The sequence below is a fragment of the Labrus bergylta genome, chromosome 17 (assembly GCF_963930695.1).
Source record: "Labrus bergylta chromosome 17, fLabBer1.1, whole genome shotgun sequence".
Classification (NCBI taxonomy): Eukaryota; Metazoa; Chordata; class Actinopteri; order Labriformes; family Labridae; genus Labrus; species Labrus bergylta.
The window spans coordinates 19,909,041-19,930,569 of NC_089211.1; the positions used below are offsets into that span (position 1 = coordinate 19,909,041).

General features: G+C 39.4%; 2 protein-coding genes across 3 annotated transcripts; one reads left to right on the forward strand and one right to left on the reverse strand.

Moving 5' to 3' along the window:
• Positions 1-116: 116 nt before the first annotated feature.
• wbp1 (WW domain binding protein 1) lies at positions 117-9,190 on the reverse strand. 2 transcript variants are annotated; one of them, XM_020650811.3, is made up of 4 exons: positions 8,968-9,190; positions 8,000-8,102; positions 7,439-7,606; positions 117-5,770 (listed from the first exon to the last, which is right to left on the reverse strand). In XM_020650811.3, exons 1-4 carry the CDS (start codon positions 9,028-9,030, stop codon positions 5,217-5,219), a joined length of 888 nt encoding a protein of 295 aa, XP_020506467.1. In that variant the 5' UTR covers positions 9,031-9,190; the 3' UTR covers positions 117-5,216. The 2 variants fall into 2 exon arrangements, with proteins under 2 accessions (XP_020506467.1, XP_065821337.1); XM_065965265.1 differs by having other exon boundaries at positions 8,406-9,176.
• Positions 9,191-9,224: 34 nt separating this feature from the next.
• Positions 9,225-14,526, forward strand: LOC109996599 (ADP-ribosylation factor-like protein 3). Its single transcript, XM_029280578.2, has 6 exons — positions 9,225-10,885; positions 11,827-11,970; positions 12,144-12,260; positions 12,775-12,825; positions 13,005-13,190; positions 13,925-14,526. Exons 1-6 carry the CDS (start codon positions 10,883-10,885, stop codon positions 13,970-13,972), a joined length of 549 nt encoding a protein of 182 aa, XP_029136411.1. The 5' UTR covers positions 9,225-10,882; the 3' UTR covers positions 13,973-14,526.
• Positions 14,527-21,529: the final 7,003 nt, after the last annotated feature.

Here is a 21,529-nt window from a genome sequence, read left to right on the forward strand (position 1 = left end):
CCCGGAAGCATTGTCCCCAGGCTTTACAATTCTCACAACACTTGGAAAAGCAACCTGAGGGTAAATGGATGAAAAGAAACAGACTTGAGGTTAAAAAATGAACAAAAAGCCTCGAGTGCCAATGATTGTTTTATTAAAAAAATAAAATACAAATGATGACCCAACAAGAACACCGCAGACTCCTTACTAAAACAAGAGCGTTTTTTTTTTTGTTTTTTACCATCATTCAGTGCTTTCATTTTTTTGTCTCTTTTTTCTCTTAACTCAGTTTGGCTTGTTTAAAGTTAGTAGGAAAACAAATGCAAGAAGAGTCTGGTCTGGTTGAAGGTTCCTGCTTCCTTCTCAAACTAGGATTTTGGCAAAAAAAAAAAAAAATCCACTTTAATCAAATGTAGCACCTCAATGTGTTCGGGTGTTTGGTTTTTATCAGCGGTGGTGACGGTGAAAGGACATTTTAGAATTTGTGTGAAAGAAAGCATCACAGTGATCATGGGAATATTGTTTCTCTTCTCTAATTCAGTGTTGAGGGGCCATCGAAACGTTCCTGCATTACCCTTCTGTGTTTTTGTTTCTGACTGTGTTCCATGTTGAGGTCCTTCATATGTTTAGTATACAAAAGTTTTGAAATTGATGTTGTTACAACTGAGGATTAAAAGGCAACAGTTAAATATTCAGTGAAATCAGTGAAAATTCATTACGATGAAAAAACAAAAAAAACAAAGCTGTTGCTTAAAAAGAGAATACCCAAACATTGAATTAGTGCAACAAAAATGAGGGATGGAAAAGTAGCAAGACAAAAAAAAAAAAAAATCCAACAAAAACATCATTTGTAAGTCTCTCCTTTCTGCTGACACAACTTAATAACGTGGTCTACCCAGAAGTCTGAGTACAAAGTGGAAGTGGTTTAGGAGGCAGGCAGGAAAAGCACAAAATGAGGGAATATATATAGGTATATATATATAAACTACAATTGCTTTTTATATCAAGCCCCTCAGCTGACACTAGAGCATACACACACACACACCACATCATTTTTATAGCATTACAAGTATTTTTTCAACATTTTCTTAAACAAATACATGAACACAGACCAAAGAGCAGATTACAGTCAGTGCCACACATACTCAGAGTTATATTGCTTGTACTGGTGTCCACGGACAACTGACAGAGAAGGTGAGAAAAGGGGTCGCAGCATATAACAGTAGGTGTATGTTTTTTTGCATAGCCTTGTTGAGAAAGTACAGAACAGAGGTGTGTGATGCAGAAATAACATCAGACAACAATGGGAGGGAGGGGTTGCAGGGGGGTGGGGGGGTGTTACGAAACGAGACGACTGCTTTGGCTTTATGAGACTGAATGTGTGTTAATTTTAAACTCTAGCACTGCTTGTTAAAAATAACCCCCTGAGAGTGGGAAACCAAACAGATCGTGGGCATGACGACAAAAAACACGCGCAGCATGGAAATGACAGCGACTTTGGTTGATTATTATATCGACGCTTCTGCGTTGGGGTTCCTGTTTACAAGGGTCCAAAGACGGAGAAAACGCAAACACAGACAGCGTTAGCTACAGTTTCTGTTAGCATGGAGTCACAGCTCACAAAGAACCAAGAAAGGCTAAAAAAAAATAATAATAAAAAAAAAAAGTCCCATCACAACACACAAATGTAGCTGGGCAAGGAGCTTTCATTGGGCGGGGTGGGTGGGGGGGGGGGTTGCATCACGCACCTCCGTTAAGGTTGACAAAAAAAAAGAAAAGAAAAGGCAAAGTTAAAGCCTGTAACACAAACATACATGGTCATATACAATCAGCTTTTTTTTCTTTTTTTCTTTTTAATATGCGCTCCACTACAAAATTAAAAAGGACATCCAACTCCGAACACGGAGCATGTTCAGATAGTGGATCTCGGCAACTGTGGCTTCAAACAAACAGCACAGAGCAGACGAATCACTCAACACAACGGATGGATGGATGGATGTTTGTCCGCAACAGATGACGGATATAGCCCTTAATCTTAGTAAACTTGAAAACTAGCGAGGCATAGTCGTTGTTTGGCAATGGGAAAACTATGGACCTCCAGTTCACTCATGCACAAAAGAATCCACATTCCTGCCTCATTTCCTACACAGCCGCAGCCCCCCCCCCTGATTATTTTGTCTACATATGTATACAATTAAGCATCATAACATCATCATAACAAATAGGTTATGACGTTATCTCTTGTTGGAGATTTTAAAAAAATAACAAAAGTAGGAGAAATCAAAATGAATCTTAATCATGCTTTCAAGTCAGTTCACATCACAAACTATTTGCGACCAGATCCTTGAAACCGAAACAGAACGAGCCCAAACTCTGGTCTTGACAATCCATCATTGCCACAGCTAACTATACACAGTATTTTTAAACTCAACGCAACCAGATACAAAACCTATGCATGTAAAACACTAGAGAACGTGACAGTTTACATTGAGGATTTTTTTAAACCACATCCTCATCTCGATAAGTGAAAGGAAAAAAAAAACGCTCCGATGACAACTAGCAGTGATACAGAGCACTCCTCTGCTCTGAAGCGATCGTGTTTGCAAGAAAACAAAAGAACAAACCCACTTTAACTACACCTACTCTAATAAGGCAGTAGCACAAATCTTTCCTTATTGATTTCACTGTGCCGCTTCATAATCAAGACATTTTCTCTTTAGAGATGCAGCAAGGCAGCTTGAGGTGTGCTGGTCAAACAATGTCTTTTAAATGACTTCTGCTAATGCTGTGCAGTCATGCTCACAGTGCAACAGCTCCTCTGGAAAAGTCAGTCATGTTAGTTCAGCATCATATTAAAGGACCTGCTCAGCAGCACAACACAAGGTTGCACACCTTTCATTTAGCATGTTTGATAAGGCCGATGCAACGAAAATGAAACTAAACTGTCTCTCATTTTAAGCCTCAGGCAGCTGTTTGGATTTTTTTTTTCACTCCAATTTCACGCTTCAGGTGCACTGACTCTCTTGTGTGGTTTCCCTATACTCTAGCACAAACAGTATGTGGTTCTGCTCCAACAGTGGATCACAGAAACATTTCCACAGCGAGCACAGAGCTCTCAGCCGGAGGAAAGATGAAATGCATACCAGTGCCATGTCTTGTTTAGAGGCCAAGAATTTCCCTGTGAGAGTCCTGACAGTGCTGAGAAATAAGTGACGTTATCAAGAGCAGAACTTTCAGAGTATGTGTGAACCAGAATGACTGACCTGGCTCTTAACACTGTATCCTTTTTAAACACACCATATCAGAGCAGATCTCTAAGATGTTTAACATTTTTCAAAATAAAACCCTTTTACTGATGTGTCAGTTTCTTCTGAGTCTTGCAAAAAAAAGGCAAATTTGTTCTGCACTTAATTTCCCGTCTGACAAAAACCAGTTAGTCTGCTTCAATGCTTTGAATACACACTGTACAGTATATAGGGCAAGCGACATGCAAAGAAGCATGCGGTTATTCACAATAGATTCTGCAGCTGTGCAAACAGCGACGAGACTGCAGAGCACAGCCTGCATCCACCTCAACTTGCTAATGCACCCGCGCTCTGTTGCCAATGGAAAATACCACCGCAAATCCCTTAGGCTGCCAGGAGCTACAGGGTCCGCAGAGAGCCAGGACAGCCCCAGCTAACTAGCAACCTGTGCTACATTAGAAGACAGCATGGCTTACACAGTTGTAACAACTTGATGTGTAACCAATGTAGCCCAATATCATTATGACAAAGTGAGTAAAAAGTAGCTAGAAAATGCCAATGAACTCAAATATAATCACAGAAATCCATGCCTCATGCAAAAAAACAAACAAAAAAAAAAAAAACAGTGCTTCTTATCCACCTCATTGCTGTGCAAGTATTTCAACCAGATACAACAGCACTATAAAAATACACACACGCACAATACTCAACCCTCACCTACTGCACTTTAACATCCATTCACTAGCACATACACACTCAAGCAGCCCCCATCAGGAGCTTTGTTGCGATTTATAGTGACACCTGTAGAATGAAACTGAAGCATAGCTGGATATGATTTTTATATTTTTTTTTTGTCTATGAAAATCTAAACTATTAACGTGTAGAACGGGCTAAACGCTGCCAATGCCCACTCTGATATAACACAGTAAATAAAACACTGTAGCAGATCCACCACAGGGACATTTTTGGATTAGAAATAGTGGTGGCATAGCCCTCTTGGCTATTGTAATGAACTAAATGCAGTCAAAAACGGAACAGGGGAGATCATGTGCACCCGATGAATACATTATTAGAAGCTGGTCAACCATTACTTCGACCAGGTTAATCGTGGACCATTGGGTGGCCGACATCACTGTGTGAAAATCAAAAACGGTTCTATGACATTTAAAACCCACAGACAAAATAACTAACTCCTTCCTGTCTCTCTTCTCTGCTATTTGCAGTTGCATAACCCCCCCCGCCCCAACCACTCTAGATGCAAAGAGCCTCACACTCTTCACACCAGAGGACAGCAGACACTGGTTGCCATGACCTCACAGCTGACATCACTGTGCAGCTGTGCCCTAGATCTAACAGCACACAAACTTACAGACTCTCAGGCACACAAGCTTTGGGGAAAACAAAATGTGTGTGCTCGCACTGATTCATCTACTAACATCATTAAGTTTTTAAGAAGTTTGCTTTTAAGTCCTCCGCTCCTCGTTGGAGAAGGGGGGGGGGGGGGGGTCCACTGACAGCCTGGCATGCTCCTGGCTGACCATCCCAGTGGCAGTATAATGTCAGACAGATGGATGGCGGGAAATGTTCTGACCAGGGTGAGCAGTGAGACATAAACAGAAACATGAAGGCAGTGCTCGAGTGTGTAGGAGCAAAGGGAAACAGTCATTTCTTATTTCATTCACAATCAATTGCTGCCCTCTTATGACTTCCTTTTGCTCACTTTTAAAAAAAAGACGAAACAAAATGGAGCATCGACATGTGTTGGCTGGTTTCCCTGCAAAGGAAAAGCAAAGAAAAAAAATTGTCCACACAATGTGTTATTCATTTTTCCCTATCAGGCGCCATTAAGGATTAGTTATCATCATCATCATAACGTCATGCCTATGTGTAATTTCAAAGAATTAAGACATAGACAGTCCCTGTGGTGATGATGATGATCTCCCTGTGTGAGGCAGAAAGCCAGGCTGGTTAGCTGGTTAGTTGAGCTGTGGATCACACCATGTGGTCCCCAGTGCTGGTGCTGGCGGTCTGGCTGGGCAGCTCTGAGGTGTGCTCCTTCTGTCTGAAGGCCGGCTGCTGCTGCTGCTGCCCGGAACAGCAGTCTCGACCGCTGACCTTGCACATCTGGTTCATCTCATCGCATTCCTCTTCAAGCCCTGAGCCCTCGTCAACGTCCAGTTGGCAAACGCACACCTCGATCCCTGAGTCACCCGTCACATGGCGCCGCCGAGTGACAAGCTCCTCGTCTTCCTCCTCATCACCCGCAGCCATGAGCGGAACTTCAACATTCTCCTTGGCCAGATGCTGTGTTTGGATCGGCATTGACGCCGCTCCCTGGCCTGATGAGGAACCTGAGGCCTGACCTTCCACCTGTGGAACTTCTTCAGCCTGCGATGGTGGTGGATCGGTTGAAGCGTTGGGCTGGCTCACTTGAGCGGGGATTGCTGGAACAGTCTCAGGAGGGTTTTCAGAGTAGGGAGGAGGCGGTGTCGGCGGGTGACCTACCACCTCTTCATAGTCAGGAAGCTTGCAGTCGTTCCAGAACCCTGAAAGTCAACAGATATTCATTGATATTTGAAAGATGTGAATTCCTTTGCTCAGACTCAACAAAAAATAGTAAAAGCTGTAATGTTGATGATACAGGGACTGTGATAAATACATGTGCAGATCCCACTGATTTGTTTGGATACATTTAAAAAAAAAAATTCCATTACATTTTATGAATAAGGCGGTGTATTCTTTAAAAAAATAAAAATCTAATGTTAGATATATATCACAATAAATTAGCTTGCTAACTATGTGCAATCTACTCTCATCTAATTCTAAACAAACAACCCTGGTTTAATACAGACAGGTTGAGAAGATGCATTCAAAATGAAAAGCTGTAAGAGTACATGCAACTACGGTCTGTGTACACACACACAGTGAAGAGTTGTGTTTTGACATTAAGTGGAGCATGTTCAATGTGAGCCAAAGACTCTTGACTCTTCAGCCTCTTGTCCCACTCCTGTGATATTAGTGAACACAATATCAAGTTTCAGCTAAGGTCCTGAGGACCAAAGTCATCAAGGTCACATTTCTGCTGTCCTTCTGGCATCATCAGACCATAAGACCAAAACACACAAAGGCGACATGCTGCTGAGCATGACAAGATCAAGATAAGGATCAGCACTTTCACAGTTCTAAGGTTATGACCCTCAGGAAAATGTGAACGTTTCATACAGGAGGAGGGGAGAGCCGCTGCTTCAAGGACCTTAAAGACATCACTGTATTTAAAATGAAACCTGCAGAATGACCCGCCTCGTTCTGCCTGAGCTGCTGAGGAGTGAAGTTGTATAAAAGAATCTGGGATAGAGAATAATCTCTGTACTAAATCATCCAGCAGAAACCAAATCTCAAAAACGGTACATGAAAATGTAGAGGCTATTTTAATCATGGTTAATTTAGTTTGAGAATTCTGATTTCAGGTGATGATAATAAAGCATATAGTATACAATCATTTGAAATAAGTATTTCATTTATGGGAAGTTTTTGACTTGAAATGGAAAAATGTATACTGCTATTTATGTTGAATAAAGGATTTATGTGGACATTGTCTTTGGCTGGTATTTTTTGTTATGGCTGGAGTTAAGTAATTAACGTGGGCGTGGTGCGTCAGGTGGTGTGGAAAAAAAGAGAATGCCTTTGTCCGTGGTGGAGGGTTCAGGCCAAATGTTTTCTCGATCGTGTTTAAGTTCAGATTTTGTAATATTAACTTTGGATGCTCTTTCTGAAAAAGTGGATACTCTGAAATGAATAAACTGGAAAATGAAAATGATGGAACCATGAGTACCGATAAATTTAAGTGGACACGGATCAGAAACACGCTAAATTGGCTTTATGTCTTTATATGGTGGTGCTGGAGAAAGTTGATTCAGCAAAGTTTTCTGGCCTTCTATGTGTTTAATACTAAGGTATCTTGATCACCTTCTAATCAGTATTCAAAACGCTGATAACCAAAGGCAGATATATCAATCTGAGCTTGCCCGTCTAATCTGATATAATGGGCGTGAAACAACTGGCAAAGGTTTTAAGAAATTTACGGGCTACACTTAATATTGTAAAATGCCGAAAAATATGGAATTGTAAGGTCTTTTTTATTGATAAAGACTGTCAGTCTCAAAGTCAAAGATAGTGTTAAATGTGTCCACATAGCAAAAACAAAAATGACTTACTTAAATTGAGTGGTGGAGGAGAAATGAAGGAGCTGGACGCTCCCTGATAGGCCATGAGGCTAATCTCCCGTTGACGCTGCTCCTGCTGAAGACGCATCTTTACTCTCCGGTGTCGGTAAGCACAGCAGCAGCTAAGCATGATGATCAGAGTCCATACCAACCAGAACCCTGTAGAAGACATCCAAGCTCAATAAATACAAAAACACCAACAAACAACTGATGAAACTGAGCAATGTTTTCTCTGACATAAAAATAGCCAGATGATAAACTCATGTTTTTTTTTGGGCTCAAAAGATAATTATATATCCGTCTTTAACTGCCAATTTAGGCAGTTTCCAAAAGCTGTGTACTTGAATAAAGGTGAGACTAAACACACAATTGCTAAACAATTTTAATAAACTAGGAGATAATCTACAAATCAAAGTAACTTTATCCACATAACGAGTTGTATCCTCAAAATAGGGCCTTGAATGGGAAATGAATGATAGAACAAGTATATAATTAAACTTGATGGATAAAGAAAGATGTGAGAAATGAGAAGAAATCACAACTGGAACTTACACCACAGCTCATAGTAGTAGGTGCAGCACTCTCTCTCTCCACAGCAGTAGCCCATCTCACAGCGGTACTGCTCATTGTTTACCCCAAAACAGAACTCCTTCCCCTTAAATACACACAAGAGGTACACAAAGTGAATGCCCGAGTCAACACTCAATCCCACATGTTAAAAAAAAAGAAGGTTTTTGTAGACTGAACTATTTCTAGGAACTGTTTAGTCTTTTTAATTTCACTTTTTGTTTTGTTTTAGTTTTCTGGTCTCATTTCCTGTAAAGGCCTAAACTATTTTGTAGAGCAATTTTTTTTTTTTTTAGATTTAAGCTTATTATTCAGTGTCATACTGAGGACACACCAGATTTAAAGAAAAAAGTATTTCACACACACACACACACACACAATTTTAAATTACGTTGGGTTTTGCAGCAATCTGTAATAACACAAGAAAAAAAAGGTGTTAATATTAAGAAGCCAAATTATGTCACAGTAAATAAGTTCAGTTATATAAATAAAATGCAAAACTGTTTCAATAACATGCATGTTTTTTTTTTTTTTTTTTAAGAGGAAAGTTAAAAAAATTAGCGTTTCAATAATGAAAGCAAACTGGGAGTGACATCCTTATCAGGCTAGTTAGCATGCTAGCTTCAAGTCCCATGAATAAACACGTCAATTCGCCGGGTACCAGTTAGCAACAACGGCTAACGTTAATCTTGATACCCTCGATTCAAACTCTTTCATTCAGGTTATAATTCAAAGCCGTGGTAGCTTTCCTCTTTGCAAGCAACGAAACTGTCGATGTGTAAGTGTAAACTTTGCCTAACTGACGTCATTCACGGTAAAACAGTAAAGAAGAAGCCCGGTTTCCTTTGTGGAGGAGAGACAAAAAGGATCGGCAAAGGCCTAGCAACGGACGACGGAGCCGCGGTATATCCTTGAAGCGACGGCCGACCCCGCGAGCCGTAGCGGCGGCTTACCTGCACCAGACATGCCCCTGCACAAAGAAGTCCTACAATGGATCCCAGTGCTTTCTGCGGCATCTTTCTGGGTCGTCGGCCGTTGACGCGACGGGAATCATATAGCAGTCGGTCAAATCGACAGCTAGTTGAGGTGACTTCAGGTTGCAATTCTTAGTTAGTAGTTGAGCCTGACGTACACGGACATGTTTTTGTTTTTCCTTGACTCAGAAACAGCGTAAGTAATATGAAACGGAGTCAGCTGCAGGACTGCAGGGGGTGCTGCTGTGTATGCGTTTGTGAAAACATGATTTCATGCTGGAGTTTGTAAGGTTCCGTGTTCTTCTTCCACTTCTTTCTTGTTTATTGTCTTTTTTTAATTTTTTTTTATTAATTTTTATTTAATTTATTGCACACAAAATACAACATAAACATATTAGATCAATGGAAAAACAGACATTACATAATGATTAGAATAAAATAGAATTACTTTATTGATCCCAAACTGGGAAATTGTGGCGTTACAGCAGCAGGTTGTCCAAACACACAATATTAGTAAAAAAAAAAACCACAATGTTAGCAAGTCTAAACATAATATAATATTAAATATTATATAACTAAATAAGTAGTAAAAATATCAAAACTAAGAATGTGAATATATACAACCAGGATTTAATTAAGCATTACTAGTCTTAAATAGGAAGATTACATATGGAAGATTAAATGTAAATGTGCAAGAACAGAGTCGTAAATGGTTGTAAGTTAAATATAAAAAAGATTAAATGTAAATGTGCAAAAACAGAGTCAATCAATCAATCAATCAATCAATCAATCAATCAATCAATCAAACTTTATTTATATAGCACCTTTCAGACAAATGAAATTGCAGTTCAAAGTGCTTAACAAGAGTGCAGAAAAGTTATTGACAAAAAGTAGTTTATAAAATCATTGATAAAATCATTGAGAGACTATCATTGAGAGACTAATGCACACCAATAAGAATTAAAAAAATATGTATAAAAATAAAATACAATAAAATTCGACACATAAAAGAAACAAGATATTAAAATAAATACATAAGAGGACATTTTTTTAAATTGTAGTAGGATAAAAAAAGACAATACAGTAATATTATATATTAATGGTTGTAAATTAAATATGAAAGATTAAATGTAAATGTGCAAAAACAGAGTTGTAAATGGACAGTACTGACATAAGTTAAAGTGCATGAGTGTAGAAATTAGTTTAGATTAGTTAATTAACAAACTATACTTTTTGAAAAAAATGTGCTGGAGAAGCCAAATAAACCCAGAGGGGCTTGTCGAGTGGCCCTCCTTTGTCTGTTACATTGGGGAGAATGCAAGTGTCATGATAATAGTTAGTTATGTCACAATTTTTCCACAAGACAATATCATTGATTACTGACTGAAATGTTACCGGCGGTTCTGAAAGCTCTCTAAAAAAACCTGATTATTGAATTGAGGGGACGTAGGATATTTCCCCAAACTGGCAACCTTTCTGGGGAATTTTCTTGACATACTGTCCCCAAGTTATAATCATAAAGTAGTTATAACCTGGCACCTGTCTAGCCTGGTCTTCGATGAGAGTGCTACAAAAACATTTAATAAAAAAAAAAAAAATTCCAGCATTTAATTATTTTTTAACCATAAAAAAATATGTCACCCCTTCAATCATAGGGACGTTTTAAAAATGTTTTTTGGGGGATCTTTATGGTTTCATTTTTTATTTTTTTCTGCCCTCTGAGCACAGACGCTCAGCAGTCACGTTGTTTACGTTGACGACGTCACGGTTTCCACGACAACGGAACCTGACAGTAGTTCCCCCCCCCCACTCCCTCCCTCAAGCAGAATCGTTATAAAGATTTTAATCCACTCAGTGTAAGCAGGGGCAAAACACCACAACACCAGAGGCAAACATGGTAAGTTTTCACGATTCTTTCCATTCACTTTTTTAATTAGAATATATTATTCATGTTTTTGTATTTAGTCACATGTTTTGGATATTACGAATTTTGTATAGGTCTACTAAAACTCCGGCTGCAGCCCGCAAATGCTACAGAAGTTACTATAAATTGATGTGGCGCATAGTTAAATGAAATACTTGAATGCTATGTAGGATATACAGTATGTTTAAGACATAAAGTGATAAAAATGGGCTGTCACTAAAATAATCGATAATATTTCTGCAGTCCTTTATGATAAAATCTATATTTGGTAATTTGCAGTAGGCTTGTTTAATTTAGATCAACTTTAATCAAAATCTTTGGGATTATTCCCTTCATTTGAGTGGTCCTTTGTGGCTCAGGGAAAAGGGAGAAGATAAATAAAGGAAGGCATGTGAGATGTGTTGAACAAAACTACAAATTTAACAGTAGAAACGTCAAGGAAAATGGCAAACTTTTACAGCTACTTTTATGTCTACTAGATTTACACAGATATGCCCTGAAATATTATGGGTTATTTTCTATATTTGACACATGTTACATGCTAATGCCACAGAGTGCATTGCACACACTGCAGCATGAATATCTTGAGCCAAAGCCTTCCGTCCTTGCCACTTTCTGGACCCAAGCCACTGACTGTGCACATGCCAATCTGAGCCTTTGGCACGCTAACAAGAGTAGGTCACTGCAAGCCGCTAACAGCTAAATCCTCATGTTCTAGATAACTCTTGCTGTGAGGTTAGTGTTAAAACATCCTGTACAAGCTCTTGTCATGATCCTCTGCCAATCCCGGACACCAAACTGAACTCTGATGACCAAAGCATTATTTTAACCTATGAGGTTCTGATTTTGTAACGATTCAATAATAAACAGCCTGTCCGGTTTAAGCTCTAATACACTCTCTGATCCACCTGCAGGGCCTGTTGTCCATTCTTCGAAGGATGAAACAGTCTCCAGAACAGGAAGTGCGCTTACTGCTGCTGGGCTTGGACAATGCTGGCAAGACTACTCTGCTGAAACAGCTGGCAGCAGAAGATATTAGCCACATCACCCCCACACAAGTACATATATGCACAAGGAAGCTAATCTTTAATGTTTTCATTGTGTTACATTTTTTTCACATAAATACATTCCGTCAACTTCAAGTCATACATGTTTCCAATTTGTGTATTGATTTGCCCTCTGCAAGTAGTACGCAAAGATTAGATGAAGTATGTATGTTGTCTTTCTGTAGGGCTTCAATATAAAGACCGTTCAGTCGTCTGGCTTCAAGTTAAATGTTTGGGACATTGGAGGTCAGCGCAAGATCCGCCCCTACTGGAGGAATTATTTTGAGAACACCGATGTACTGGTAGGTTCTCCTTTATGTACTTACAGATAGTTGTCCTCTTGATACAGTATTTTGACAGCTTAACCAAGAACACATGAGTGCTGATATAGAATACAACATCACTGGAACTACTTATTTTTGCTACTACTAGAGATTGTGTAAAGACAAACACAACACAAATCATGACGTTGATTATCTTAACTGCTTTCTTGTTCTACAAGTTATATAAAATCAATATTACACTCAAGGGTGTGCTGTTGTACTGAACTTCAGCACAGGTGGTTATCTTTAATGTTTACTAATAACTGCTGTTGTAGAAATGTTGTGTAAAAGTAATAACACTCAAGGTACACAAAGGTTTTGCCGTTGTATTGAACAGCAGCACGGCTGGGGTTGTGTCATAGGAATGAGGCCAGATAAACACAGTTTATATATTTTATGTACTCATTTCAAGAGACCCCCCTCTCATGTGATATTGCTCTATTAAGAATATTATGAACTGCTTTTTTAATATCTTTGACTCTGCTATTTCTAGATCTACGTGATTGACAGCTCAGACAAGAAAAGGTTTGAAGAATCAAGTATGGTGAGATGCTGTTTAAGTTTTAAATTATTAAAATAACACAATATACTTTTTCTAGTGTGACTCTGAGGTGATCGTTGATGTTTACAGATGATTCTATTACAGTGTATGAATCTGTAACTGTACCCAATTTTTGATGATGTCATGTGTTACCGACTACCGTCGCGGCCCTGTTCCACCAGGAGCTGTCTGAGCTGCTGGAGGAGGAAACGCTCGCTGGTGTGCCACTGTTAATCTTTGCTAACAAGCAGGACCTGATGACAGCCACCTCAGCATCTGAGCTGGCAGAGAGTCTCAATCTGCACACGATCCGGGATCGCATGTGGCAGGTCCAGGCGTGCTCAGCAATCACAGCTGAGGGAGTGCAGGTAAAATGCAGTACACACGGCGATGGTTAGGACATGGTCAACTACAGAGTGGCTCTGCTTTTCTTCACCTTTTGTTTTTTAACAATAAAAAAAGCACCTTTAATATTGGATAGACTCAGTGCACACATCTATTTATCTCATGGAGGTCAATTAATTTTAGAAGCACCAGACAATGCTGAGTTAATATACGTAAATTATTTCAGAAGAAACTTGCCACATTAAAAAAAACAACTTACCGACTACTCCCCTGAAAATATTTCCTGAGTTGGTATTCAGCACTCATGCAGTTAATTCTTCAAATAAAGCTTACTCCTGGTGTTTATCAAAGCTACACAATTATATCCTAATGATTGCGCTCACTGCAGCTCAAACTAGTTCTAAGGTTAACCAGATTAGGAGTGTGAAGTTAAGCATGTTATCATCCTTTGAAAGACCAAATAGGCTTTGCTTCATTTGTCTTCATTACGCAAATGGTTTAGCCAGCTTTGATAACAACATTATTGCTACCGTCAGGCAAGCAGTATGTCATCGACATGTTTTAATCAGGGGCTAGTGACGCTGAGTGTACGCTAGTGATGATGTAGCTGCCTTCTTTTTCTCCTCATCAGTTGGCTTACATATGAGGATGTCATACTGCCTTGAAAAGAGGACAGTCGAGTGAAGGATATCTTGTAAACATGTATTTTAAAATAACATATTTTTACAACACAACTTCATTTTCCGCTTCTTTCTAGGATGGCATGACCTGGGTCTGCAGAAATATATCTTTCCGGAAAAAATAACCCTGGAAGGTGAAATAACCTTGAAGAATTGCAATGCACTTTAAATTTGAACTTCAAAGTCACGGGGCAGTGATGGAAAGGTGTGATTATTACGTTCTTTTTATAAAAACTGAAAAATGTAAAATTTCTTCAGAAGGCATTATGAAACATTTTTATAGTGTCTGTAAATGCAGCTATTCCAAACATCAACTTTTTTATTGCTGTTGGTCCTTGTCTTGAAATGTAAATACTGTATATATCAGACGGTGTTATTCTTTAAGCAGGTCCTGCGTACACTAACTTTCTTTTGTAATTTTTTTATAATAAGGGATTGTAGGTGCTTACTGTCTGAATGAAAATGTTTTTTTGTGTAATATGAAGTCATGAGATAAACTGTGGGGTTTGAATACCTGTGATTCACTCTACTTAAAGCTAGAGGGCGACCTTGCGCTAATGTTGTCTACTAAAGCCTCACGCTTTTAACTAAACTCTGTAAGTTTCTCTAAGTGATGTGGCATCTTGTGCCATATTTGATTTGATCAGTCTTAAATAAATATACCATGATTTATTGCCAAGCACAAAGTTTATTTTTGCAGATACATGAAGGCTAAAGAAACAATCACAAACGGCTTCAGTGCTGCCTCCACATTTTGTACCTCAACGCAAAACTGTAGCACGGACCCAAAAAAAGACCATAAAATGTGAACATCTGCACAAGCACACAGGGAACAGACCTAACTACATCTCTCTTGCTACACAATAAACGGTACAGAAACACCTTGGCCATTCAATTACTCCTCTACTCACCTTGTTCACCATGATTTACCACGAGGCAATTGCATTTTCCGTCTATTTTTCTATTTTGTCTTTTGCTGCACATTCGCCACAAACTCCACTAATCTGAACTGGCCGAGTGCTCCGCTGTGGTCCTATAGGGCATTTACATACAAACCTTTTCCACGACTAATAGCTCTCCAATACAATTTGCATTTATATAGCCCCCTTCATACCAACATGATTTGGCGCCTTTGCCCGTGATAAAAATAAACCTCCTCCTTTGGCCTTGAGTTACTGCCCCTGCCTTCAGTGGCGAGTGTGTTTGTGTGTGTCTCCCTATGTGTGTAAGGTTGGTTGATTTTAATATATCAGAGCCGCTTGATCCTCAGATGGAAACAAGTGTAGAAAGCTTCAAAATGGACTTGATAAAGCTCTAAGTATGGCCGCTGAATTATTGTGTTTTCTGTGTTTTATGCTGTACACTAAATGTGAATAGTGTTGATACAGCAGCGTAGGAGACCGGGGCAAAGAGTCACAAGGTAAATATTAAGCTGCAACTTATTTCCTCGGTCAGTCTTAAAAAAGGACACCTACTCTTTTTCAGTCAGCACTACTTATATTTATAACATCCAACACTTTTACAAGGCTCTATGAAGCATACATCTAACAGAACAAAGTAATGAATAAGGAAATGAAAGTCTACAGTGTGAAACTGAAGATAAAATACGACCTCCTGTCTTTGGAGTGCTAAATCATTAACATCTAATCCATGTCATCATCACCCAACCTGTAAAAAAAAAAAAATATACCCAATTACACATTGAAGTGCTTTTCAATTGTAGCTGCTGTGATGGGCCTTTAAATCCTCAAATGATTACAATTGGATTTACCAAATAGAAGAGTGGATTGGAGCAACCAGTCCTCGTTACCTCTGGCTGTATCATCAACGAGGTGAGAGGCAGTCAGGCCTGCAAAGGGCCATAAATCATGGGACTTTCCCAGCAACTCAGGCCTGCACACCGGCCTCCCACACAGGGGAAACGAAGGGCAAGAGAGTCTGATTGACTCACTTAGGCCGCAGAGAAAAGAAGGGGGGGGAGGGGGGGGGCTGCAATGCTGTGACTTAATTAAAGTGTTGGTATCTCACACACTGTAAGTACAGCTCAGTCAGTTTGCTGCCACAGGAGTCGAGTAGGGTGCATCAGCTTTTGTGGGGTAAAACAAAATATACAGTGTTCCTAGAAACACTCAGGCCCAATTTATAAAGCCATTCATTATTTATTAGGATTTATTTATAAAATGTAAAAGTCATTTGTAGCCCACGATAACGATTGTATCATGATACAGCAATTCTGAGATAATGGATATACATCAAAACAGTCATATACGTCACAATATTTGATTCATTGAAGAATAATAAATGCTGCTTTAAAGGTAAAGTGCATGATTAATGTATTAATTCACTGCAATTCTGTCTCAGTTTCACCTGTTATCACTTCATCTCATAACTTCTTTTTTCTTCTGTTCCCCATTGTCCTGCTGTCTTCCTCTTCCTCTTCTTTTTCTTCACCCCGCCGTCTTCATCTTCTTTGGTCAATTAAAGTAACTTCTGTTCATGTTACCTTCATTCATTTTTTACTCACCACTGTGATGAGTCATGAAGTGGTGAGGGAGTAGGTCAAAGGGAAATCTGTTCAAGGCCGATTATTTTGTTTGTCATTTAAAATATCGATGTTTGGCACCATTCTTTGATAATTGAAAATAAGTCACAATAACGATAATTTGCCTTATTGCTATTTGGTCCCACCCCTACCAGGTGTATACACAAAAATGATTAAAGGAAAAAAGATGATTAGAAGGCTTGCATGCAAAGAGAATTACATAAAAATTTCTTGCTATAGAATTCTTGTCACTTCTTATTTTTCACCTCTTTTAGAATAACTAAAAAAGACACAGTATATTGCTTAAACTTTAATGTTAATGGTCATAAATAGTGGACTGGCTTGCTGTACTTTTATAATAAAAGAAGCTGTTGTAATATTAAACTCTTCTGCACCTTTAAATAAACTCCTATGATCCTTGTGAGCTGCAATAACCCAAACAAACCTGCAGCTCATCCCTCCAGTAAGGATTACAGTGTCGGTGATTGTTTGTTTGGCCGCCGCAGCCTCGTTCTGAGGCCAATCCTTTATGATTAAGCAGATAAGTACTGGTACTGGGTGATAAAACAAACAACAAATGTCCACATTCCTCTCATAGCTCCTTTGATGTGTGTGTGTGTGTGTTTGATAATGTGTGTGTGCCTCTCCGGGGCTCTTACAGCTCCAAGCCCACTTCGCTATAATCAAACTGCAGAGTCATAAACAGCGAGGGATGGGGACTATAAAAATGATCAGGAGGCTCCATCAGCTGGGGGACAGAAGTTCACACCTCGGAGCGGGTCAGTCTCAGAGCGTGGGGGGTCGGCGTGGGGGTCGACCTGGTAGGGGGTCCCCGGCTCTGTTTGAAGCTCCAAAGACAGAGAGCAGGAGCTATGGAGGGAGTCAGGAATAATCTGCTACCAGAAACTTTGACTTGTCCATGAAGGTATTATTTATTTAGTTCATTCAGCAGCAGGTAAAGCACAGGGATCAGCGCAATGTCCGTCTAAGGATCTGGAATTGTAATACATTTGATCTCCAAGACCTCATTTGTTTCAACATGGAAAAGTCTTTAACCTGGACATTTTGACTGCAGGCCTCTGCACTGTAAGGACAAACCCTCACTTTTTAGGTTTAATTTATTCTTATTTTTCATGACGGGTTACAGTTAAATATTCATCTTGCTTATAGCAAAAGATGGTTGTTCATGAGTACTATCTTCATTTAGAATCAAAGGATGTTTACGCACATGCACAAAACTTCAAGGTGATCTGCAGATGTGAACACAAATGGCCAAATTCTTTCTCCCTGACTTTATCCAGAAGTTTTTCCTCCCAGCCTCCTGGTAAAATTCCAAAAGAAGCCATAGTGAGCCAATGTAAAAACGCAGGAGGAAATGTCCAGGAAAATTTAACTAGAGCGACTAAGAAGGCGTCTGGAGGTAAGGAGTGATGATTTAAACATAGACTGTATAAAACATGGACGTAGTATCTGTGATATCACTTATTAGTTTCTTAAGTGCAGATCTGAAGCCCAACAATGGCGGTCACCATATTTGAAATGCTGTCTCAAACTAACTTTCAGTCAACCCAGTGACAGGCGATGTTGCAACGTGGCCACCCGTCCCTCAGATCAGTCACACGCCTTATTATGCATAACTCTTATCCTTCATAAAATGGAAACAGCTAAGAAATTAGATGCTGACTCATGAAATCTTTCTGCATGTAATAAAGCTGCTTCGTACTTGTTTATGCTTGCTTGCATGTCTTTTACACACATTAAATGATACTCTGAAGCTATCAGATAATACGTAGCATTGATATAAATGCAAAAACTGTCATCATAGCGTCCGACTCTGGTGCTTTATCTGCTTCTTTTTTTAGCGTCCTCTTTATGTCATGTCCTGCCTCCTGAGGTACTTTCCTCTTCTGTCTAACAGTGAAAGTCTCCCACTGTGAGGTGCATACTGTACTGTATGAGCGAACAGGCAACTCAGCAGATTTTAGAGCAGCCTGTCCTAAAATTTTTAAAGAGGGCATGTGTGAAAAAGGCTACTGTCTTGTTCAAAACTTCAGCCCCTTATGTAAAGGACTTAGCGTAAAAGAAAGATTTGGAATTTTTAAAACTCAAATAAACTGAATAAAAAAAATTAAGTAACTTCAATGTATAGCAATACATTTGACTGAATATCTTGTTAATGCTATAAAGAGTGGTCCCAGGTGTTACAGTAGAAGACAGTTTAAAGTTTATTGCATAGAAAACAAAAGACTTGTACACACTAATCAAGCCATTGTCATTCCTTAGTGTTAATTAAAATACTTTCACTGCCAGTCACTGCAATTGGAAACTAATCATGTCCAATAGATAATAACATGGGTAAACTGTGAAGACCATGAATCAATAACTCCTCCCACGAGGTCAGAAGTCCTAGTCTTGACCCCTCACCGACCCTTGACTCCAAACTGCACTGGGAGGAAATAACACTTTCCGTCGTCCGAAACGTTCCCAGATTGACTGATTGCCCTTATCATTTGACGGATCTGGTCCAATTCTCTTTTCTCTGTCTTTGCTCCCCCTCCCACACTCTCTTGCCACTCCCTGGCACTCATAATTTGACTTTTTATCACCTCTCGCTAAAACAGAGTCCTGGCGCCATCCGTCATTACAGCACAGGCTGACAGCTCCTCACACATGCATGGATTTTTACATTTGACTCAATCCAGGGGCTTACTTTACTGTAACCGATTCAATATTCCTCAAATGAGCCGACAGATCTATATACACGCCACAGTGGATGGGATGATCTATAGCACAGCCTTAATAGATTTCCCAGGCCTCAGAGCCTGGCTAGTTTAGGGGAAAGGGCATAATTTGTGCAATAAAAACATAATTATTCATTTGACTTGCTTGATAATTTATGTTACCCACGTGATCTTAGGCATAACAGCTTCAATTTATGAATCTTGTCTGCATGCTGGTATGTGTGGGTGTTTTATTAAACCGTAGGATCAGGCTGCACCATCATGAATCCATTACTGAAGCTTTTATTTAGCGCATGCACTCCTGGAAATTTCTAGGAAATTTCGGGACACTCTGCCCCCTGAAATGTTCCTGAGAGGCTTATTCACACATGTCCCTGTCAGCGTGAAGATTTCTCTGTCGGGACTCACAAAGTGACAGTCTGACATTACAGTACAGTATACATGTGTCTTAATATCATTGCTGTGTGTTACTGGACGTTTTCATATTGTCATTGCCGTAACGAGTTTTAAACTGCTTCATTACACGCAAAAAGATTGCATCAGTCACGGCCCCATCATATTGAAATCATCATAAGCTCCTCCCACTTGTCTATTGTCTTCCTGACTTCTCAACTGCTAGCTGGTTTAATACTAGTAGATATTACTCGGTTTTAAAACTATTAAATACTTGCAATGCAATCCACTAAAAAATTACAAAAGAAATGTTACTGCCTGTTACTTTGTGCAGGTTTGAATCTGTTTTATCTTCTTACACACATCCAGAAATATTAAAAGATTTATTGTTTGGGGCTAAGTTGGAAACAGGACAGCGGATAGAGTCGGAAATCAGGCAGCGAGTGGGGAATGACATGGGGCAAAGGGGCCACAGGTCAGGTTCGAACCCGGGCAGCCCGCTTTGAGGACCACAGCCTCCGCACATAGGGCGTGCAAACTAACCACCAGGTCACCGGCGCCCCCTCATCCAGAAATATTTGTGTGAGTTGGTATTCATGTTTTATAATGAGTAAGTAAGGGCCACCGAACTACTAGCAACTAGATTAAAAAAAATTATAGCTCGTCAAAATAAATGATCTGATTACGCTTTAACATGACTTGAGCTACCGAACATAAAGTTAACATATCTTTTTACTTCAAGGTCATTACTTTACATCTTTAAATAAGCAAATAATATATATATATATTGTTATTTACAGTGAAAATAATATATGACTGAGGTTTTAAAATTAGAGAGAAAAGCTAACGTTTGCTCAACCTCGCTGATCTAGTTGGGCTACATAGTGAAAGCTAACTTTGGCTAAACATTTTCTACTTTGACACATTTGAAAGCTAAAATCTTTAAAACAAAATCCTCCTCGTTTAGTGTAGGTTTAAGTTGAAAGAGAAAAACCTGATAAACTAACATTAGCTTAACCAACATTATTTGGTCATTAAGGTTGATGTCACCTCAAGAACAAAATCATTTTATATTTCCTGCAAGTGTAGACCGCAATGTCTGATTTATGATAATGTAACTGACGGTGACATTATCATAAATGAAAGTTTACATTATTACCAAAAATGATTTAGATAAAGGGTAGATCAGAAATGCCAACAGCAGCAAAAAAAAAAAACCCTGTTACTGCTCAGTGTAAACTGGTATTCGTTAGCAAGCTAACGTTGGTTTAAGCAGCTTTGGTTTGGTTAGCTATAGGGCAACAATTACACCTGCAGCTAGTTGGTGCAAATGTAACAGTGTGAGAACCCACAACTACTATCCAGCTCTGACAAGATATATTTTAACTACCTGAATTAAAAATAGAGAGAAAACACAGTCGCCAACACAACACGAACAGTTTTAGTCTTGCCAAGTACCGTCTGTAAATAAAATAAAAACTATATTTCCTGCAGCAGTTAGAATAAAGTGCTTGTGTTTGTTGATATTCTAAATAAATTATGGCAGGAAGTATAACTGTAGTGTGTATTTGTGCATAATTCTCGGCACTGAGAGAGCGTGTGCAAGAGAGGCAAAGGGAAATATTGTTTGTGTTTTATTTTGTTTATATCCCTCTGCCTTTTATGGCCCGTGCTCGAGCTTTGCGAGCGCCAGAGAGGGTAAAAGAGAGGGAGAGAAAGAGAGTATTCTCAATTTCCTTCTAAAAAGAAAATTCATTTGCAGTTGCTAATGTAATGTCACCGTTGTGTTTACTGAGCGTGGATGATGTATAGGGGATGTTGCATTGAGTGAGACTGCTTAATGATGCATAGAATTAAGTCTGTGGCTTTCAGCTGAGCTCCCCTCTCTCTCCCATACTCTCCCTCCTCGCATTCACACGCACTCTCACTCCGACTCCCCTCTCCCTTCCTCTTTCCTTCCCTCCCTTTTACCTCTCTCTTTTCGTTTAATCCTCACCCTCCTCCTC